Here is a 21,209-nt window from a genome sequence, read left to right as displayed (position 1 = left end):
TTTCATAGCAGCCTTGAGAATCTAGATGTTCTCACACGATGTCTTCAATGTCTCCTACCCCCCCAGAGAACAGCTGCTCGGTGAGACAGGAAAACACACAGGAACCATCCACATGGTGCCACCTCGAAGGCCTGGGGGCCGGCCAGGGGTAACTAACCCCCACGGGATTCCAGAAGGGAGTGGGAGTTCCAGATAGGCTAAGGAAAAGGAAAGAAGGGAAAGCGGCAGGTTCATTCAGAGGAGCTTCAGAAACGACACCAACAACGCCCAGGTGAGGCCAGAGCACACCCCAAGAGGGGCATGGGCCATGCCACAATGAGTGGGCGAGGAACACTGGCGGAAGGAGCCAGTCGCAGTGACAGTTCAAAAGGAGCCCCTGCTGTGGATCCATTTGAAACATAAATGAAGAAAAGACTTGGTGGGTGTGGTGGTACACACTCGGAAGGGTAAGGCAGGAGGATCCTTGCAAGTTTGAGACCAGCCTGGGCTACGAAGGGAGCTCAAGGCCAGCCTAAACTGCACAGTGAGACCCTGTCCCAAAAATAAAAAAACCCCAAAACTACACACACATGTATATACTCACATGTATACATGCACATGTATATACACATGCATACACACATGTAGCAAGGGTGCCACCCGATTCAGGTGACAGAAGCAGTGACTAGCTCTGGAAGCACTTAGTTTCTCCGGGCGCCTCAGCATCTACCATACTCCTGACTCTGCAGCTCTCCTTTTTCACCTGGGAACCCCACTGCCTGCGACAGGACCCGTGGCCAGATAATGACATGTGATATCAACCAGAGCCAGAATCTCCAGTGGGCCCACAAAGAGTACCCTTTCTGGAAGCAGCTGTGCATCCAGCAGTCATGACCACCAAAACGGGGCACTTCTTAAATGCCTTCCTGCGGGAAGACATTCTCCTCAGAGCTGTTCAGCCACCAGTAGGGACACTGTGTCTCCAAGGCTACCAGTGGTAGTAAGAACCTCCCCAGAGCCATTTGTTTTGTTTGCTGGATTTGGTTTGGTTTGGTTTTGAGACGGGTCTCACTATGTAATTTGATCTTGCCCTGAACTCACTGTGGAGCCCAGGCTGGCCTCAAACACAAAGCAGTCTTCCTGCCTTAACCTCCAGAAGACTGGGATGTGCCACCATGCCTGGCTCTCCATAGCTATTTGGAGTGAGCAACAGAAAAATTTTAAGGCAGTAGAGAAAAGCAGTTCTCCCCAAATCAAACCCTCTAAGAGTAGCGCACTGAATTACAGGTAATTATCTGCATAAGGGATCTGGAAATTAACCAGGTATCACCTACTACCCTGATCACTTTTTTAACCTTGTGCTGTGTGGCTTGGATGCTAATGGCCTTTGCGGGAGCAGCCCCAGGGCCACCTATGTTTGTGGGGATCCCAGGGGTCAGGGCAGAACCTCACTCACGTTCTTTGCCCAGGAAGAAGGAGTAGAAGCAGAGATGGTTGATGCTGAGGTACAGCCAGCCCTGGCGTGGCACCCGGCCCTTCCAGCAGCAGCAAGAGTAGTAGGTGACCAGCTTCTCTGCCTCGGGGAAGTTGAACCTGGCCACAAACTTCACCAGGGCCTCCCGGAACTTCTCGGGCTCCTCCTCCTGCTCAGCCAGTCGGCTGCTGGACTCCTCAGCAATCAGGGCCTGTGGCAGAGAGAAGAGGACCTTATGTGGGGCAGAGGAGAGGTGGCCAGTACAGGTGGCAGCAGGCACCCAAGGAATCTGCACCGTACCACAGCATGGTTAGCTATCTGTCACCTTGGAACATGGCCAGAGCAGTGAGACAGACGCCAACAAGGCCAGGTTGTGTTCCAGGCACCCTCCTCCCCAGACCTGCTTCGTCGGGGACTTCAGCTTGCAGCATCAAAGATCAGAATTTGTCACCTCAAAAGATGCCACTCTGGCATAAAGATTTTGAGCTGAAGACACCAAAAAGACTCTGTCTTCCCCCTCCCTACATCCAGGACCCAGTCTCCGTCTCTTCAGGGACTTTCAGTGTTGGTGCAGTGGGTTGGTTATTTAGCTGGTAAATGTGCAGTCACCATAGCCTAAAATAGAGTCAGCTTGGTACCAGCAAACAGCACACACTGAGCTAACTCACCTCCCAAGAAAAAGGGTGAATGTTTGATAAGGGAGAAGATAAGGACCTTTTCTCCTGAGAAGAATCACCAGGCATGGTGACACACACCTGTAATCCTGGCACTTGGGCTGAGGCAGGAGGATCACCCTGAAAGCTACATAGTGAGTTCAAGGCCACAGTGAACTACACAGCAAGACCTTGTCTCAAAGAAAAAGAAAACACAAAAAAGATCCTGCTAAGTCAGTGGACAGTTCCTGTCTACCTCAGAGTGGACTTTAGGGAGCATTAGAGACAAAAAAAACTGGCTTCCTCTAACCTGTCTTCTTTCAGGTGAGCTTTTCCTGTACTCTGCCTATTCACATAGGAGTGGGTCAGAGGAGACCATTAGGACCTCTGTCCAGTATGCCCTCCTGGAGACAGGAGCTAGTCCTCTTCTCATTTCCAATAAATACCCTCCTAACTCTCTTCTTTTGCCCACAATTTCGATCTTTGACTTTGTGAGGCTATGAGTTTGGTTTGTATAGAATTAACTGTTTCACTGGAAGAGAACATTCAATTTCTTTTTTAAATGGTGGTGGTAAAGACCTGAACTCAGGGCCCTGCATGTGCTAGGCAAGGGTTCTACCCCCTGAGCCACATCCCCAGCCCAGGATGGAATTCTTCATCACCAGAGATGCCACTGCAAAGAATTCACTTAAGCCTTATGAAAACAGTCCACATCTTCCATTACTTTCCCCACATGCTTCCTTCTCCCTCAGCCCGTGACCCCAAAAGCCTACACCCCTTTTTGTTTCATGTCTCTCCTCTGCACACCTGCTGTTCCTCCGTGGACCCTGGAAGGCCACATTCTGATCACTCTGGGAACTGGTTACTGCAGCATTTCTGTGCGTGCTTCCTGCCTGCCTGCCTGCATCAGCCTGTTTATTTTTGCTTGTTAGCCTGTCTTCCAGCAGGTTGATTTTCACGGCGCCAGCCACAGAATCCAGAAGGCTAGAAGAAAAATTTTTATCTCCTACAGAAGCATTTTTGAAGCCTTTGTGGCAGAAATCAATCTCCTTTTCCCCCAGTGAACAGAAATACCTAGATCAAAACTTTACAGTGACCCATGTGATACCAGGAAAGAAGCACTGAGTGTGAAAGCCAGGGGGAGGAGGCGCCAGAGCCAACCCCTCACCAACGCCATTGTGCTGAATCGGACCAGCACGCGGGAGCAGCGCAAGAGCTGCTAGCCAGCTGGACTGAGGTGGCTTCGTCAGGCTTCAGGAATCAGCATTTCTACCTTGTTCCTCCAAACTGAGAATTCTGCTCTCATATCCTTAACCAAAACCATCATCCTTGAGGTATCAGAATGCCACGCTTTTTGTAAAGAAATAAAATCCAAGGTTCAGGATGTTTTACCTCAACAGAGCAAAACCATGCCTCAGGCTAATGAGTTCAAGTGTGTAATGACAGAGTTAAGTTTAAAGTAAGAAACTGTCTCTACTTTTTTAAAGCACTGATTACCCAACCTGTTAGTGCAAGGAGACCAGTTATATGAGGACACACAGGAGGTACCAACACATATGTCCCCAATCATCCTCTCTGCCTTCTCTAAACTTCACTGGCTTTAGTTCCATTTAGTGAACATATTTTAAGGGTAAACACCCATGATGAGCAAGAGAAAAGTGCTAAGTCCAACACAATGATGACAAATGTCACAGCTGCAAAAAAAAAAAAAAGAAGCTGAGAAGAACTAACTTAAGGAGTCAAGTAATATGTTGTTCTAAAATCTTAACATTGCGGCGAGGGGGTTCGTTTGGTTTGGTTTGGTTTCCACACGATGAAACAAAAGGTCTACATGTCTATAAAAGATTATAGAAACTGAACCTCATGAAGTCTTTTTGACTGAATTTCAGGCATGTTTTCAGGACTTGACTCTCTGAAGTGTGACAGATGACAAGGTGAACTCATTTGGCTTTAGGCAGTCAGCTAAAAAATGGAGTTATAGAGGAAACAACTTAATATATGCAGTGTTTGAGAGTCCTAAGGGAGTTACCAGAAAAAAAAATGACAAAATTTTAAAATCAGGGACTCACCTTTACTTTTCCTTTGACAAAACTGGCAATGTCATCTTTATTGTCAAAGACAGACAAAGTGTGGAGGAGATTCTGCTCCAGCCAGTCCCAGTGCTGGTTTATTTCCTCTAATGTTGCACCTGAATTAGAACAGAAAGATGCAGAGATTAAAAACTGAAAGTAATTCCTGTCTTGTGTCTGTGATACTTGAACATCAGGGGTTGTCACACCCAGAGCAATAACTTGCCAGAAGAAAGCAGGTGCCTCCCCTGCACCCATGGTCTCCCCAAACTGCAGCAAGGAGATTTTCGAGCACCGCTCCCACTGCCACCAGCTGGGGCAGCTGACAGGACGGGGACTGCTCTGTGACTGTCCTGCCCACCGCACTAGTGCACAGAAGCACTGGTATTAAATAGCTGTCCTGGAACCAAACAACTGTGACAACAAGGGTCCCCTGAGAGTGACTGCAGGCCAGGGTCACACAGGTGCTGCTGGCTGGGTGGGATGCTGACACTTGTACCATGCATCTTCGAACCCCACAGAACAGCCTCAGGAACGCACAGTTTTGCAAATGGATACTGCAGATTGTTTACAGCACTGCCACTTCAAAACCTGTGAAAAGCGGTTTCCTGGGGCATGTTGAAAAGCACACAGAAGAAAGAATAAAATTAAATAAAAACACAAAAATACATCACACAGAAGTTAATTTCTTTTAAGTGCAACTAAAAAGGAGTTGCCACATTACTGAGGCATCAAGCAGCACCGTTAGCAAAGTGCTTGGTCATTTTAGCCACCTGTGTTACTTCTCCAGAGGCCTCTCAGGCTTGTCCTCTGGATGACGGGATAATGTGCACTTCACATGGGGACCATGCCCATCCCAGAGACAGGCCCAGCACACAGCATACGTGCTGCAGAGCCACTGGCCGGAAGCAAGCACAGGCCAGACAAGAAAAGGCAAGTATTCTAGCACTTGGGAGGCTGAGGCAGGAGGATTGTCATAAATTCAAGACCAGCCTGGGCTACAAAGTGAGCTCAAGGCCAGCCTGAACTGCATGGCGAGACCTTGTCTCAAAAAACAAAGAGGGCTGAGAATTTAGCTCAGCGGCATAAGCACCTGCCTTGCAAGCATGCAGTCATGAGTTCGATCCCCAGTACCAAAAAAAAAAAAAAAAAAAGAAGAAGCAAGTATGTATCTGGCAGATCCCATCCAGCCCAAGTTCCAAACAGGACACCGAATTATTCATTTCTTTTTTTGGAGGGGGCGGAGTACAGGAGGACTCAAAGAGAAGGCTGAGGCAGGAGGATTTCAAGTTTGAGTCCCACCTGGGCAACTTAGGGAGGAGGGAGGTCCTGTCTCAAAATGAAGGATCTAGGGGTATGGCCCCATGGTTGAGTGCTCTGGGTTGGATCCCCAGTATCAGAAAACTGAAGCCAAACAATTCCAGTCTCCACACCACAACTCTAGGCTTCCAAACCTTGCATGGCCTCACTGAAATGGCAGTGACATATGGCAGGCTGAAAAGGCTTAGGTGACATCTGGTCACCTGCCTCTGCTCAAGTGTCCCTGCCTGTACCTTGGGGCCCCAGATGGCAGGGGTGTTGGTCATGAGGACACACCTGCGGTGTCCTGCAGCTCAGTGGAAGTGCATAACCACGCGCAGGCCCTTGGGCTCCAGGCCCTATTCCCTGGGACTCTGCGGCCTTCTTTGTAGGGCTTGGCTTTATTCACCACTCTAAAACCAGTGCCTCAGAGCAGCAAACAAACCAGGATCAACTGAACAGGAACACTTTTATTGACCTACAGTTATCTGTTCTGTGCTCTTATAATCTTCACTTACTGAGAACAAACAAAGTTGGAAGAACAGGAAGAGCAAGAGACGGCAGAGGCCTCACCTCTGCAGCTTGCTCCTGTTCCAGCACTGTCACACTGATCTGTCACCAAGACTGAGGGAGGCTTAAACACCTGCACAAGCTCATGCATCCAGTGAAGGGCAAACCTTCCCGTGAACCTTCCCGTGAACCCCCCTTGGCATGTGCAGTGCCTTCCACGAGCAGCAACACTTAACTGTTCACAGTTTGTATAGTCCTCAGGCCCAGGACTGGGCACTAAACTACTCTGTGCTTGCATTTAGAGGGTGCCCAGTCTAGTTGTCATTATCCTTCCAGGAAAGCCCACAGGCCTAACACAACTGTTTATTCCTGCAAAGAGGTTTTCAGCTGATAACTGAATAACACAATAAAATCAGGCCCCATCTCAGTAGCAGGTCACAATTAAGACTAGAGACATCAAAAACCTAGACTTCTACTCTGAATAACAATTCTGTCCACTGGGAAGGGGCTCATGATAAGATAATTCTATAACAAAACCACACCCACACCTTGAGAGAGGGAATAAACACACGAATCTCCTGCGGAGTCACAGTGAGATTTTATTATAGCCCACCCACTCCCCAATGTCAGAGCGAGCAGTGAGCCTCTCCACGCAGAGGCAACCAGTGTGATGAAACTTTTCCACCCTACTGTCCATTTCCTTCAGAAGCTGCCAAATGATAGGGAAATTTTCCAAGCTATAATTTCCTCTGCAGGGAAATCTCATGATGTGCTTCTCAAATACCATAAATCAATGCAAGCCGGTGGTACATTCACGACCTCACAGGACTAAAAAGGAAAGTCAGTCAACGTATGTCACACACTACAGTTGGGAACCTACACAAGAGCAGAGTTTTTCAAATTACATGAAGTCATGCATCTGAAAATAGCTCTAAAAAAGGAAATGGAATTGGAAGTAGAATCCACCCTGCTGGTAAGCTGCTGGACTGTGAATTCTCTCTGAGTGACACTCCTTCTCCTAAGTATGTCTGCCTGGCATTGCAGACAGACAAGTGCTAAGAAAGTAAGACTTTGCCACCTACCACAGAGACAGGATGATGAAAAGTACAAATTTATTCAGTGCTGCAGTGGGATTTCTCATCTGCTACAGCCCTGCCAAACCCAGACAGAGGAAAGGGAACTGTGGTAGGGTCTGAGGGGCTCCCCAAAATTCCCATGCAGAAGCCCTCACACTCAAGGTGACCATGGAGAAGAAAGGGCTTTTGGAGGGAACTGTGGCTAAAAGAGGACATAAGTGTAGGGCCCAAGCCTAAGAGGCCTGTTGTCCTCTCAAGAAGAGGCCAGGGATGGGCATACCCTGAGGAAAGGTCAGGGAGGACACAAGACAGTGGCTATCTGCAAGCCAAAGACACAGCCTCAGGGGCTGGGGATTTAGCTCAGCGGCATAAGTGCCTGCCTTGCAAGCGTGTGGTCGTGAGTTCGATCCCTGGTACCGATTTAAAAAAAAAAAAAAAAAAAAGAGCCTCAACAGAAAGCAACCCTATGGCACCAGAGATCTTGGACTCTGGTCTCCAGAACTGTGAGAAAATGAATTTCTATCTTTGAAAGGCTGTAACAGCTGGAGATGTCTAAGGCCAAATTTATAGCAGAACTGTGGATGATCACAAAAGTGCAAGTAGCAAAATAACAGCATTTTATGAAGGCCTCTAATTCTGCGAAAAACGTTTCCATTTTCTAAGAAAACTAAAAGCTGGCTGAAAAGTCAGATTTATAGATAGAAACCACAGAATTAACACCGCTGATGATTTATGAATAACCAGCTCTACCATGGAACAACCAGGAAGTGTCTGACCAGGGACATTTACTGAATGCATGGTATATCCTGAGTATACCATATATTTAGCAGCATGACCTTCATAAAAATATCCCAAGGTAGTCAGGTGTGGTGGCACATGCCTGTAATCCTAACACTGGGAAGCTGAAGCAGAAGGATTGCCACATGTTCATCCCAGACCAACCTGACTTGCATAGTAAGTTCAAGGCTGGCCTGAACTACACACGGTAGAAATTAATATTATCATTTTCTAGGCATGAAGTAAAAATATTACACAAAGAAAGCCAACCCCTGTGTCCCCTGCCCTGCCAAAAGCCAACCCAGAGCCTATTCACATGACTGGGACTTTGATAAACTGTGACATCACCAGGGATAGGAGCTCCAGCAGCTGAGTCACAGTGGAACACACACGGTATTTATTCTCCTAGGTTTTCCCCAGGAGTGTTTTCAGGAAGTGAAACAAGCATCTCATTGTCTGTACCTGCTGCTTCTGCACAAACCCAGCAGCAAGTGACTGGATCCATGCGTCAGCTGGAAACACCAACTGTTTCCCTCTGCATCATAAGCATCCCACTGAGCACAGTGCCTTTCCGGCCACTGGGTCCTAGCTTAGCACAAAACAGGCCTTTGAGTGCAGGGTGCAGGTCCGTCCCTTTGAAGTGGCAGCACACTTCCCACTGGCCAAACGCAAATGTCCACTGTCTGAAAGCACCACAAGGGACAAAGGGGCCAGAGTCTCAGCAGCATCACTCCTGTCATTCACCATGCCTGTGCAGAGAATCTCAGGAGCAGGGCATTCACAGGACAATGGCAAATGAGGGAGGGAAGGAGAGAGGCAGAGAAGGATTTCTTTTCAGAATCTCATATCGTAAGATTTAATCTGCAAGGTCAAAGCCCTTCATGGGACCATCACCATGTGTTACAAAGTCTCATTATGTAGTTCATCCTAATACTCACTAGGTAGCCCAGGCTGGCGTCACACTCAGCAGTCCTTATGTCTCAGCCTCCTGATTTTGGGGCCATACACCTGGTTATTTACAGGGTTTCTTACATATCTCCCCTACTATGTAGTTTTGAATATCTCCTGTCACATCTTTGCCTTTTTCACCTTCAAAGAAAATGAGTCTCCACATATTTACAATACATGAAATCAGACAAACCCAACCTGACTCTGAAAGTAAAAATAGAATTTATAATTGAAACCATTAATTCATCTTTATATTAAGACCATCTAATGTACTTCTCAGAAACAGAAGCAGGAAGAGACAAAAATTGACCTACAACCAAAACCACAAAAAAAAAAAAAAGAAGAAGAAAAATTGATTAGTTGAAAGAAAACCAGAAATAGCAGAGGCAGCGGCATCAGTAGCCAAAGACATAGAGCCGCTATAGTTAACAGGCTCCAGACTCCCTGAAGGCCTGCGCCTCGTGAGACTCTAAGGAGACAGAAAAGAGCCGAGTCAGGCTCTTAAAGATGCAGAACACAGTAACTGATACGAGAAAGCCTGCATGAGATAGAAAGCAGATCAGAAATCATTGAAAAACAATGAGAGAACTTTGAGACACCGTGACAATACAAATGAAAAATAAAAGGAAAAGAATTAAGAGCACATCAGCGAGCTAAGGAATGAGCTTAAAATACTAAAATGTAGCCAGTATGGTTGTGTGCCTGTCATCCCAGCACTCAGGAGGCTGAGGCAGGAGACTACTGCAACCTTGAGGCCAGCCCGGGCTACACAGTGAGATCCTGTCTCTGAAAAATAAATAAACTTCTAAAACATGAGTAGCTAAAGCCACCAGGAAAAAAGAGAGCAGAAAACAAAAAAATAAGGGCCAGATTTTTCAAGTACAATTAAAAACTATAAATATATGATTCCAGAACCTCAGTAAACCCCCAGCAGCAAAAGAATGGTAGGGGAGTCACACTGTTCCAAATGAATATGAATATCATCCCCAAATTGGTATAAACTAGTTATAAACAAAAAACAGTACAATGACATAAGTACAAAGAAAAGAATGACAGCAGACTTCTCATCAGAAACAGTGCAGACCACAACCTATGGGGCAGTGGCTTTAAAAATACAGTCCAGGGGGGGAAACAGTCAAGTTACAAATGCTTCCAGAAAACTTAGGTGAATTCCTGCATAACTTGCAAATGGGTTGGAAACCTTGCTAACTATGACTCAAAGTCAGAAACTAAGAGAAATGTTAGCAATCCCACTGCATTAAAAAGGGGGAAATGCAGTAAAACATATCATCCAGAGTCACCAAAAGACAAATGACAAGCTAGAAAAAAAATATTTTTAATTTCTTAGATAAATGACAAAAATTCTTGATATTGAGGAAATAGCTAAAATGTGAGGGGGAAACTATTAATAGGAACAAGGAGTTTCTGAAAACAGCTCTTAAACAGGAGAGATGATCAACATTTTCTTAAATGAAAAAGAACACAAAATAAAACTATGTAGAGACATCATGTCTTTCCTGTCAGGCCGACACAATGTGGGCAGCATGTCTTCATGACAAGTTTGGGGAGAACAGGTCCTGCAGGTGGGGATTTTTCCAAATGGTGCCTCTTAGATGGGGGAGGGACATCTGGCAGTATCTGCCAAAGCTTCAGAATCATTACATGCTCCTGGGAACCCACTAGGGACCACAGATATATGAACTACATAATTGTGTGACCATTGTTAGCAATCAAAATTTTCAGTGTATTAAAAATAAAAACAGCAGGCTATGGTGGCACATGTCTGTAATCCCAGCACTTGAGAGGCTGAGGCAGAAGGATCACCATGAGTTCAAGGCCAGCCTGGGCTAAATAGTGAGTTCAAGACCACCTTGAACTATATAGTGAGACCTTGTCTCAAAAACCAAACTACAACAAAAAAACCCAAATTTTTAAAAAGGCAGAAAATTCTGCAAACATTATTAGAAATCAAAATTTTCAGTGCATAAATAAAATCAGAATCAGTAACAATGTGGTTCTACACCTGATCTGGAAAAGCAAGTGTGAACTCGTGACTGTCATCACATATACACCTTAGGTTCACACTACCTGCAGGCCTTAGAAGCACTACTATCAGGAACCCTGAGCAGCCCTGCAACCATATGGTGATCCTAACTCAGCTGGGGGGGGGGGTGCAGCTCCTGGGAGGAACAGCTCCTCCAGGCAAGAGCCAAAGGGGCCAGCGGGACCTGCAACACCTTACCATCCAGAAAGCCATGCAGTGCGGTCTCTGCCCACAACACAGCTGAGGGGCAGCGGTTGGCAAGGAGAGAGGCTTCTCAGCTCAGTTTTGGAGACTGAGGGACCAAGATGAAGTACCAGGTCCCTGTCATACAGACGGGGCTCCATGCAGCAGGACTGTGTGAAGGGAGACAGCAGGTGGCTCTTCTGGTAACAGCTGGCCCCGCGAGACCTACTGCAGTCTCTGGGAATCCAAACCCCCTAGTCTCCTGAGCCCCCACCACCTTGCCACTGTACCCTGGAGAACTGAGGCTCAGCATGAGGTTAGGTGGGAACAAACCACAGCACACAAGAAGATGACAGGGATGAGACCAAGGGCCCTAGAAGTCTAGAAGGTGCCATCACAGGCAGAGGATGGTATGATTTTCATGGCAAAAGACAGCAACTAGTGAAATGCCCAGGATGTTTTTTGAAACCCTTGGGCTCACAGAATTTACAATTCCTTCACCTTTTCCATGTTTGAAAGTCCTTAAGAAATGCTACAAGGAGAAAACCTTGCCTTTACCAGCCCCTTGGCATTGCTGAGAGAGCCAACTGGACCTGTGTGCAGAGAAGGTGAAAAGCCCGAAGGGAACCACCTGAAGTTGTCTCCTCCAAAGCGGGCCTGAGTTTAAAATGCCGAGGATTTAGCTCAGTGGCATAAGCGCCTGCTGTGCAAGCGCACAGTCGTGAGTTCGATCCCCGGTACCAAAAAAAAAAAAAAAAAAAAAAAAAAAATAGTCCTGTGCAAGGCTCTCCTGGTTTTCAGGAAGGCTGGAGCACCAAACTAAGTGACACCTGGAGGACAAAGACAGACGCACAAGGTGTGACATCCTTCACAGAAGCCAGCCAGTGTCCTCCAGGAGGCAGTGAGGGGACACGGAGGCTGGGCAGTGCAGCCAGCGTCAAGTGTGGTCCTTAAAAACAAACTGGAGGGCAGTTATTCAGGGCCCTCCTGCCTCCCAGGAGCTATCCCTTCCCCCACTCCTCTCCCCAAGAAATTTTCCTTCGGGGGTAGAGGAGAGAGAAGAAGACTACAAGAGCCAGGTGTGGTGGCCCACACCTGTAATCCTAGCAGCACTCTGGGTCACTGCAAGTTCAAGACCAGCCTGGACAAGACCAGCCTGGAGTACATAGAAACAGACAGACAGACAGACAGACAGACTAAAACCACCCAGATCCACAAAGGAGGTTTAATGTCCACAGAAGCTAAGAACAGGCAGAATCCAGGTGACTCCAATGATAAGAACTTCAGTCCAAGGACGATGCCATGGTGACTGGCGGAGGAGGAGCCGCATCTCAGAACCGTCCCCACACATGCACAGGTGGAACACTGGCCTCTAGGGTTCACCTTCAGGTGTTTCCCTAAAGAAAAGACTCAGCGTGGGGGAGGAAGTAGGCTGGCAAAGCCTCCATCCAACACACCTGCCGAAGGGTTGCACCCCCCCCCCAACTTCACCACTTTGGGCAACATTTGGAAATCTTCAAAATTCAACAACTGCAGACCCCTTAGCAAAAGCAGCATAAATCTAAATAAGCAACCCCTAGAAAAGAAGGCAAGACAACAGGATGGGAAAATTTTCACACTCTGTGGGCTTTATTATTGCAGGGTGAATTTCCCTGGTCTCAGAACCTCCAAAATCTGAAACTTTTTGAGCTCCAACATGATGCCCAAGTGGAAAATTCCACACTATGGAACTCTGTTTCAAACTCAATATTACATATTTAAAATGTTGTCTAAAATTACCTTTAGGCCATGGAAGTTCATTTTGAGATCAGACTTGGGTTCCACCTCCAAAATATCTATCATCTATCATCTATCTACTTAATTTTTTTTTTTTTAAGTTCAAACTCTGAAACATTTTTGGTCTCAAGTGTTTTGGTAAAGGAGCACTCAGTCTTTAGTTTTTAAAGCAGGGTCACTTGCAGTACCAGGCAATTCAGGTGCAATAGGTTCTAGTGTAAGTCACAGAAGCCAGAGAAACAGCAAGCTATGAGAGAACCCTTGGGGCCATCAGGAATCCAGGAGCCAGGAGGAGGATGGCTGCCTACAAGCCAGAGAACAGAAACAGTCAAAAGCCAGTCGCCTCCACCAGAGAACGAGGTCCTTTGTGATTAGTAAGGACTCACATAATCAAGTCAGCTACCACAATCATCTTTTGAAACCCACGTGCCTTGATTTCTCTTTGTCTACTAAAAATGGAAGAAGGGATCAAGCTAGGTGTTTGTTAAGAAGGGATTCCACATGGTCTCCTTTGTTCAGTAAGTGAGGAACCTGTAAAATGCCAGAAGAAAGTTTGGTCTTAGGTTTAAAGTTGTTTTGGTTTTTTTTGTTTTATTTTGCTTTTTTTTTTTTTTTTTTAAAAAAAACAGGGTCTCACTGTTGCCCAGGCTGGGTTCAAACTCCTAGGCTCAGGTGATCCTCCTGCCTCAGCCCACTGTGTGCATTATCATATCTGTGTCAAAAGATACTTGAAACATTGCTTTTGACCTCAAAATATACTCAATCTAGAACTGGACTCACATTCACTGACTTTTTCAGTAAGTATCACCATGTCCGGGAAGGAAAAACCTCTTCAGTGGGTGCCATTCTGTGTGCAAAGGTAAAGTTATCTGAAAGCAGTAGGAGCCTGGTGGGAGTAACTCCAGCACAGGAATGGCAGCCCGCACCCCTGGCCATGTCTGGGGGTCAAGCCACTTGGAAAATTCCAGCCACTGTTGTCCTAAGGAGAGACGGAGAGACCAGCTGCACCCCCAACTCGGCGGCATGAAGGCCCCGGAGCTGGCCTAGCCTCCCGCCGGGTCCCCACCAGGATGTTCCTTGAAGCACCCAGTGAGGGGTGTGCTTAGAACAGTGACCTGCCTGGCATAGCCCCCACCAGCCACCCTGGCACGAGACTCAGGAAGATGCTAATCTGATCCATCCTGGAACATTTCCTCCTTTAATGAGACTCTCCGTCCGAAAACAAAGCCAACAGTGATGCCAGACACGAGGAGCCAGGACGCTGGGCAGGGTCAAGGGCACGGATAAGAGCGCGTGCGTCAGAAGGGCGCCCTGCTCCGGGGGCGGATAAGCAGGCCTTGGCCCCAGCCGGGGGTGACCGGAGAAAGCGCTCCTGGGAAGGCACGTTAGAAGCGCAGGATGAAATGAAGGACTTGGAGAAGGAATCGGGGACAGACCTGTTGCAAACAGGATGGGGTTCAAGACAGCCAGGGCACAGTGGGGAGGGAAAGGAGGAAGATTTCAGGTGTGTCCTGTACACGCACCAGCACCTGCAAGGGATGGGACACTGTGTATCCTTGGTGTGAACTGAAAGGATGACATCACCGATAAGGATGACCGTGGGGAAAAGGGTTCTAGAGGTGAGGTGGGAGGGGAGGGAAATAACAAACCCGGGTCAGCTGCGTCACGCTCGAGTGCGTGCTCCCTGGAGTAACAAATTTCACTGCACTGTGAACACATACAATTTAAAACACCCCCACACACACACATTCTGATTCACAGAAATATCTCAGAGCTTCCTGTAGTGATCTCTGAAACTTCAAAAAGATTCCTTCATTTTCTAAATCTACCCTGGTTTTACAGCCATGGATGCCCTGTAGTCTTAAGTATTTTTAATGCTTAAGTATTTTTAATGCGCACTTAATTGAAACTGCAGATGTAGAGCCCACAGATCCTGGGACCTGCCACACACACACACACACACACACACACACACACACCCTCCTGACCTGCCACACACACACACACACACACACACCCTCCTGACCTGCCACACACACACACACACACACACACACACACACACACATATACCCTCCTGTCCTCCTCTGCAGGGACACAGGTTTGGGCCCCCAGGGACCTCTCCTGCTCCAGGCTGCAACAGCACCACTGCCCCTTCTCTTTCTCAGTCACTTTCACGCAAGCCCGAGGGCCAGCAGGTGCTAGGATGAAAAACCCCTTGCTCACACAGCACTGCTGTAGACCACCCAGGTTAGAGTCCAGAAGCGGATCTCCACGGGTGAGCATGACTCAAGTCCCTCTGCACAGAAGTCTTGAGTTTCTACAGAACCGCTGCCCACCGCGCTGTCCCAGGTAGACACCTACTCACTCTGGCTGATCACAGAAGCCCCCTTTCCCAGGAACCAAAAAGACAGACCCACCCAGGCCTGGAAATCCAGCAAAGAAGTTCAAATGACCGCACAAGCGCCTGGATCCCAGGAATAACAGCGAGTCTGCCGGCCCTGCACAGCACCAAAGAGCTGACCACAACCCCGGCTCCAACCCCAAAGGGCCCAGCCTCCCATCTCTCAGGTCCTCCCCCCCTCCCCCACCCCACCAGCCCCACTGCAGCCTGCTCCTGGGCCCTGCCCTCCTGCCTTCCATGGCTCATGTGCCAATCATCAGATTTCAAAAGAAACCAAAATACACCGTGTCATGATTAAATTTTTAAAATTCATTACAGTGTAGTACACAGTGGCATTAATCTTCAAAATACTGTCCTCACTTTAAACACACGTAGGCCATTGTTCTTGGCTCTTTCTGAAGCAGTTCTGGAAGTCCTCTTTCATGTCTTCCAGAGCTGGGTCCCAGATTTAGCTCAGTGGAGTAAACAAACGCCTGCCTGGCAAGCGCAAAGTCATGAGTTCCATCCTTGGTACCAAAGAAGGGGGGAAACACGAGGAAGGGACAGGCAGGCTCATAAACACATACAGTGTGTCTTCACCTTATTCGCCCATTCTGGCACCGTGCAACTTTCGGCCCTTCCCCAAAGTCACAGTGACCATGAAGGGGTGATGTTTTAGATCAGTTCAGGCTATGGAGACAAGCAGGGCAGTGTGAGTACAGGTGGTCAGGAGGGGACATCCAGAGCTGCTTCAGAGAGTGGCATGCATGACGGGCTAAGTGTGCTCAGGGCAGGGAGGAGTATGAAGGAGATTCATGGCGGCCCAGGTTCCTCTCCGTGATAAATCCCTTCCGATTTGCACATGCAGCAGTTTTCAGCCCCACCTCGTACGTGGGGCATCATCCAGTCTTAAAAGGGAAAGGGCACCTCCTGGGTGGACCTCGACTAAATGACATAAACCAGTCACTGCGGGGACCGTGGTGCAGGGCCAGTACGAGGGGGCCGTGTCACAGACACAGACCAGAGAGCAGGCGGGCGGGGAAAGGGTGGTGACCAGCACCTCGCTGTTCTAATTTTTATGAGTCCAGACTTGCAGTACACAGTGACCACACGGCTTCACTGCCCATTCCCTCCCTCCACCTCTCGGTCACCTTCCCACTTGCAAAAGATCTGTCTCCCCGATTCCCCTCATCAGTCCTTTTGTTTGTTCTTCTCGTTTATTTATACTTGAGTTACTCATAGAAGAGAAGCCATGAGATAGGCAATGTTTAAGCTGTGTGTCTGATTTACTGCATTTACCATTATGGTCTCAAAGGGCAGGCATCCATTTTATTTATCTATTTATTTATTTTTGACATAGGGTTTCACTGTGTAGTGTAGGCTGGCCTTCAACTCACTATGGAGCTCTGGCTGGCCTTGAATTCACAACGGTCCTCTTGCCTCAGCCTCCTGAATGCTGGGATTACAGGTGTGCACCACAACACACCCAACTAAGGTGCATCCATTTTCCTATAAATACTCAAGGGTATCCTCCTTTATGGCACAGTAGTACTTCACTGAGCTTAAATACCACATTTTCTTTACCCATTCATCTGCTGATGGACATAGAGGCTACTTCAAAGATTTGGGGAACAACTATTTAAGAGGTGCAGGGTTTCACTTGGGAAAATGAAGCTTTGGAGACTGATGACAGTTCTGAATATATGATACTGTGAAAGTATGTAACTAGAGTGCACACATAACACATTAAGTTGTCCTATTTTACAGTAATCAACATTTTTTAAAAGAAATAAACAGTTCAATTCCTGGTACCAAAAAAAAAAGAAAGAAAGAAAGAAAAGAAACAAACAAAATCCCTTCCTGCAAGTCACCGTGCCCTGGTAACAATCAGGCCCAGGCCCTGTGCCCCAGATGCTGCAGCTGGGCCCCTCAGCACTGCCCAGGGGTCTCACGGTGACCAACACTCCCCATTTCAGGATGGTGGTGTGGTCACACAGTTCCTCAGCAAGGCCACGTCCCCGTCATGCTCTTTCCCCAAGGGCCCAGGCTCCTTGCTTTTCCTCCCATGCCAAGGTGGTGTCCTCTGGGCCCTGTCTATCGGGCAGAAGGCAGAGTCCTGGACCCCAGGGGGTATGTATATCACTGGCATCAAGCTTGTCACATGGGTACAGCCTGGGCAGGGACTGAAGTCCCAATACTTGTTTTGTAAATATAAAACCCAGAAGCAATCAAGTATCTAATAAAGGACTGGCAGGTGAGTGAACTGAGCTCCAGCCACCAGATGGAAGCTTTGAAGAAAATGTAGCCGGGTGTGGTGGCACACGTCTGTAATCCCAGCACTCAGGAGGCTGAGGCAGGAGGGTTGTTGGAAGTTTGAGACCTGCCAGGACTATAAAGTGAGCTCAAGGCCAGCCTGAACTGCCCAGTGAGACCCTGCATTGCATGGCTGTGCTTTCAAAGGGACAGTCTAAGGGACAGCGGAGTCACAGGCCAACTCCCCAGAAGCCAGCCCAGAGTGAAGAACACATCCAAATCCACACACCACAGCTCTACATCCAGAGTGAGACAGACTCTTCTGCCTGCAGTAGAGCAAAGCCCAGAAAAACTGTCAGGAAAGGAGAGGACCTGGGCCCCCACACCATGTCTAGTCCAGCAGGAACCCGGTCTTCTTTTCTCTGACCCCCCAAAATACAAAGTAAAAAGTCACACCATGAACCAGGCATGGTGGCGTCCACCGGTCATCACAGCACCCTGGGAGGCTGAGGCAGGAGGACTGCAAGTTCCAGCAGCCCTGGCACCTTAGCACCTTAGGGAGACCCTGCCTCAAAATAAAAATACAGAGAAAGGGTTGGATTTGCAGCTCAATATGAAGCCCTTTTACTCAAGATCTTGACAGTTATGGGCAGAATAAAGTACTAATGGAAAAGACAGATAAAGAAACAAGTAGAAGTGAAAGGCCATATTTAGCAACCCGGCATAAAATGTCTTTAAAGTAGAAAACCCAATAAACGGAGTATAAAATTAGTTTAAAACATAATATATATGCAGCTGGGCATGATGGTGCACACCTGTAATCCCAGCACTCAGGAGGCTGAGGCAGGAGGATTACCATGAGAGACCAGCCTGGGCTACATTAAAAGCCAGCCTGAACTACATAATGAGACCTAGTCTCAAAAATAAAAAATAAATAAATGAAAGATTCCAGTCAGGAAAGCCCTACTGAGTACGAGCACTAAATCAGCAGACATAAAGAATTGCTCCAAACAATAATAGCAAATACAGATGGGACAGAAAGGTGATTGCAGAGTAAAACCAGTAACTCACTAAAATCAGAGCCCAGGCAAGCAGAGGGGCACAGGAGCGCTGGTACCCCTGTCCCCTAGGGCGGGCACACAGGAGACCTGCCAGTCCTGAAACACTGCTTTTTTCAGAACTCATAATTCTATCCTTGTAATGCTTTCCAATTTCTTCTCCTTCCACCTTAAGTGAACCTTTTAGAAAAATAATCTCTCTTGTGCTAAAGAAATAATGAAGTTTAGCACATTTTTGCTTTCACTTTAGTTTCCTTTTTCTGCAGTCAACTCAATACTTTCGTTAAAGTAACAGACAAGTTACAGTGTGACTAGAGGTTCCTGCGGCGACAAGGAGTTAGTGGCCTAGGTATTTTCTCCTTTGTACCCTTCAGCGTTGATTTCTTTACATTGACTCTCCTTTTCCTTATCATTTTACACAAACACTGAATAGTTCTGAATAGAAATAAAAAACAGTGAGAAAAAGCAGCTGAGATCTTCACAGTAGTGGGTGTTGGGTGGTGGACACAAAGGACAATTTTCTTTATTCTTTGCATTTTCCAGGCAGTCCGATATTGCTATTGGACAGGAAGTGATGTTGAAAACTTATGGTACTGGGGCTGGGGGTTTAGCTCAGCAGCATAAGCACCTGCCTTGAAAGCAGGCAGTCATGAGTTCGATCCCCAGTACCGATAAAAAGGAAAAAGACAAAAACAAAAACAAAAAAAAAAGAAAATTTATGGTACCTAATAAAGTATGGAAGGAAAACTTAAAAGAGATTCCTCAGAACACTAGGACTAGAGGTCCCATTTGACCCAGCTAGTCCCCCTTTTTGGTATCTTCTCAAAAAAATTAAAAGCATCATACCACAGCGATGCACGCATACCCATGTTTACAACAGCACAGTTTGTAACAGCAGAACCTTGGAAACAATCAGTGAATGGATAAAGAGGTGAGTTTTCATATACAATGGAGAAGCACCCAGCCATAAGGAGGATAAGCTTGCGACATTTCTACGTAAATGGGTGCACCTTGAGAACATACTATTCAGTGAAATAAATGAGACACACAGGTTGTAAATACCACATTGTTTCTCTGGTGTGAGAAACAGAAAGTATAAAGAAGAACCGAAATGTGAAATAGGCTATTGTGAAATAGGAAAAAAATTGTTCAAATTGGAAGGGGAACTAGAGAGGGGGAGGGGAAAAGGAGGAAGGGAAAGAGAAAGAAGGAAAAATGGAAACTAACTCTCTGTACGTAGGGAAGGGGAATGAGAAAAAAGGAATCTCAAGCTATATCATGCACAGGTACAAAGTCCCTATGATAAATGTGACCATGTATCAATAAAAAAAATTTTTTTTGGTCTTTTTGAACAGGATCTCACTATGCAGTTCAGCTGGCTTTGAGCTCACTTTGTAGTCCAGGCTGGTCTCGAATTTGCAGCGATCCTCCTGCTTCAGTCTCCCAAGTGCTGCAATTACAAGCATGTGTGCCATACCTGGGTTAAATTTAATTAATTTTTTAAAAAGAGGGAGGCCAGGCATGCATATGGAGTACAGCGTTACAGGTGGGTTTCCCTACTTCTGACTTCCAAAGGGCACACATGGACAGGTGTCCCTGGATGCAACCTTCTCTGGGCACGCAGGGCTGGGGTGGTCCATGGGCGTGCTTCTGCAGGTTGGAGGGGACCCGGGGAAGGAGAGGACACTGGGGGTTGGAGGCAGCAGGGAGAGATGCATGCGAGGTGCCAGTTACCTGGCCCTGAGCACTCTCCCCAGCCTGGCCCAGCTCAGCCCAGCCTGCACCCTACTTACCGCAGGCGATGGGGGAGTAGACCTGGGACCCGGGGACCTGCAGTAGAATCCGAAATGGGGCGACCCGTGCATTGGAGTCCAGCACTGCATCCAGAGCACCAACCAGGCGACCTTGGAGTAAGAAAAGAGACCACCATGAGCCCAGGGCTGCACCTGAGTGCTCCCCTCCCCCACTGGATGTCCCCTACCCAGTCAAGGCCCCACCCCATCCTTTTTCCTTTGGTAATCAGCAAGTATTCTGTGGGGAAAATATGTGCATTTACCATTCCTTGAATATTTGATTTCTTCACTCTTTTTTCTCTGATACCAGGGATTGAACTCATGGCCTCAGGCTTGCCAGCTGGCCCTGGCCCTCTTCCCTTATTTATAACCACTGTGGATTTACGTTTCTGCTTCTACTCAGGTTACAGTCCACTATTGTCATTATTGGGGTGCTCACATTGTCCCAGGAGTGCCAGGCTAACAGCAGGAGGACAGCCGGGTGTGGTGGCACAAGCCTGTAGTCCCAGCACCTGGGAAGCTGAGGATTGCCACAAGTGTGAGGCCAGCTGGAATGCAGAGTGAGACCCTGTCTCGAAGGAAGGAAGGAAGGAAGGAAGGAAGGAAGGAAGGAAGGAAGGAAGGAAAAAAGAAAGAAAGCCAATCATATTTTTTCAGTGCTTAGAGAACTGAGATCATGGGTAAACCCACGCTCCAGTATCAAGACATTTGGTTTAATCCAGAGATCCAGGATCTGCTTCCTGAGTCCTGGAATCCCTAACCGCAGGATATCGTTCAGGTGGTTCTCCACCAGGGCTGAGCAGGAATAAGCATGAGAGTAAGAAACTTCTGCCAGCCGCTGTCCCCCAGGAGCCCAAACCTGCATAGGCTGTGGCATGAGGGATGGAGTCAAGGGCCTCTGTGACATCCCCAGCAATTCTTACTCTGAGATCTA

The 21,209-nt window shown here is 47.4% G+C and overlaps 1 protein-coding gene across 4 annotated transcripts in view; it reads right to left on the bottom strand.

The window, feature by feature from the left end:
• The window catches only part of Tbc1d8 (TBC1 domain family member 8), an 83,231-nt gene that overhangs the window by 28,428 nt on the left and 33,594 nt on the right, over positions 1-21,209 (bottom strand). For all 4 annotated transcript variants that reach the window (XM_013154325.3, XM_013154322.3, XM_005004459.4 and 1 more), the window contains exons 2-4: positions 20,276-20,386; positions 4,176-4,294; positions 1,436-1,664 (exon numbers count right to left, since the gene is read on the bottom strand). In XM_013154325.3, coding sequence (XP_013009779.1) covers positions 1,436-1,664; positions 4,176-4,294; positions 20,276-20,386 — 459 coding nt within the window. The remainder of the gene's footprint in view (positions 1-1,435; positions 1,665-4,175; positions 4,295-20,275; positions 20,387-21,209) is intronic.

This window comes from Cavia porcellus, unplaced genomic scaffold (assembly GCF_034190915.1).
Source record: "Cavia porcellus strain 051 isolate PalLab524CR breed Dunkin Hartley unplaced genomic scaffold, mCavPor4.1 scaffold_18, whole genome shotgun sequence".
Lineage (NCBI taxonomy): Eukaryota > Metazoa > Chordata > Mammalia > Rodentia > Caviidae > Cavia > Cavia porcellus.
Note: the sequence above shows the minus strand (reverse complement) of the source record. Positions and strands in the feature narration are given on the sequence as shown.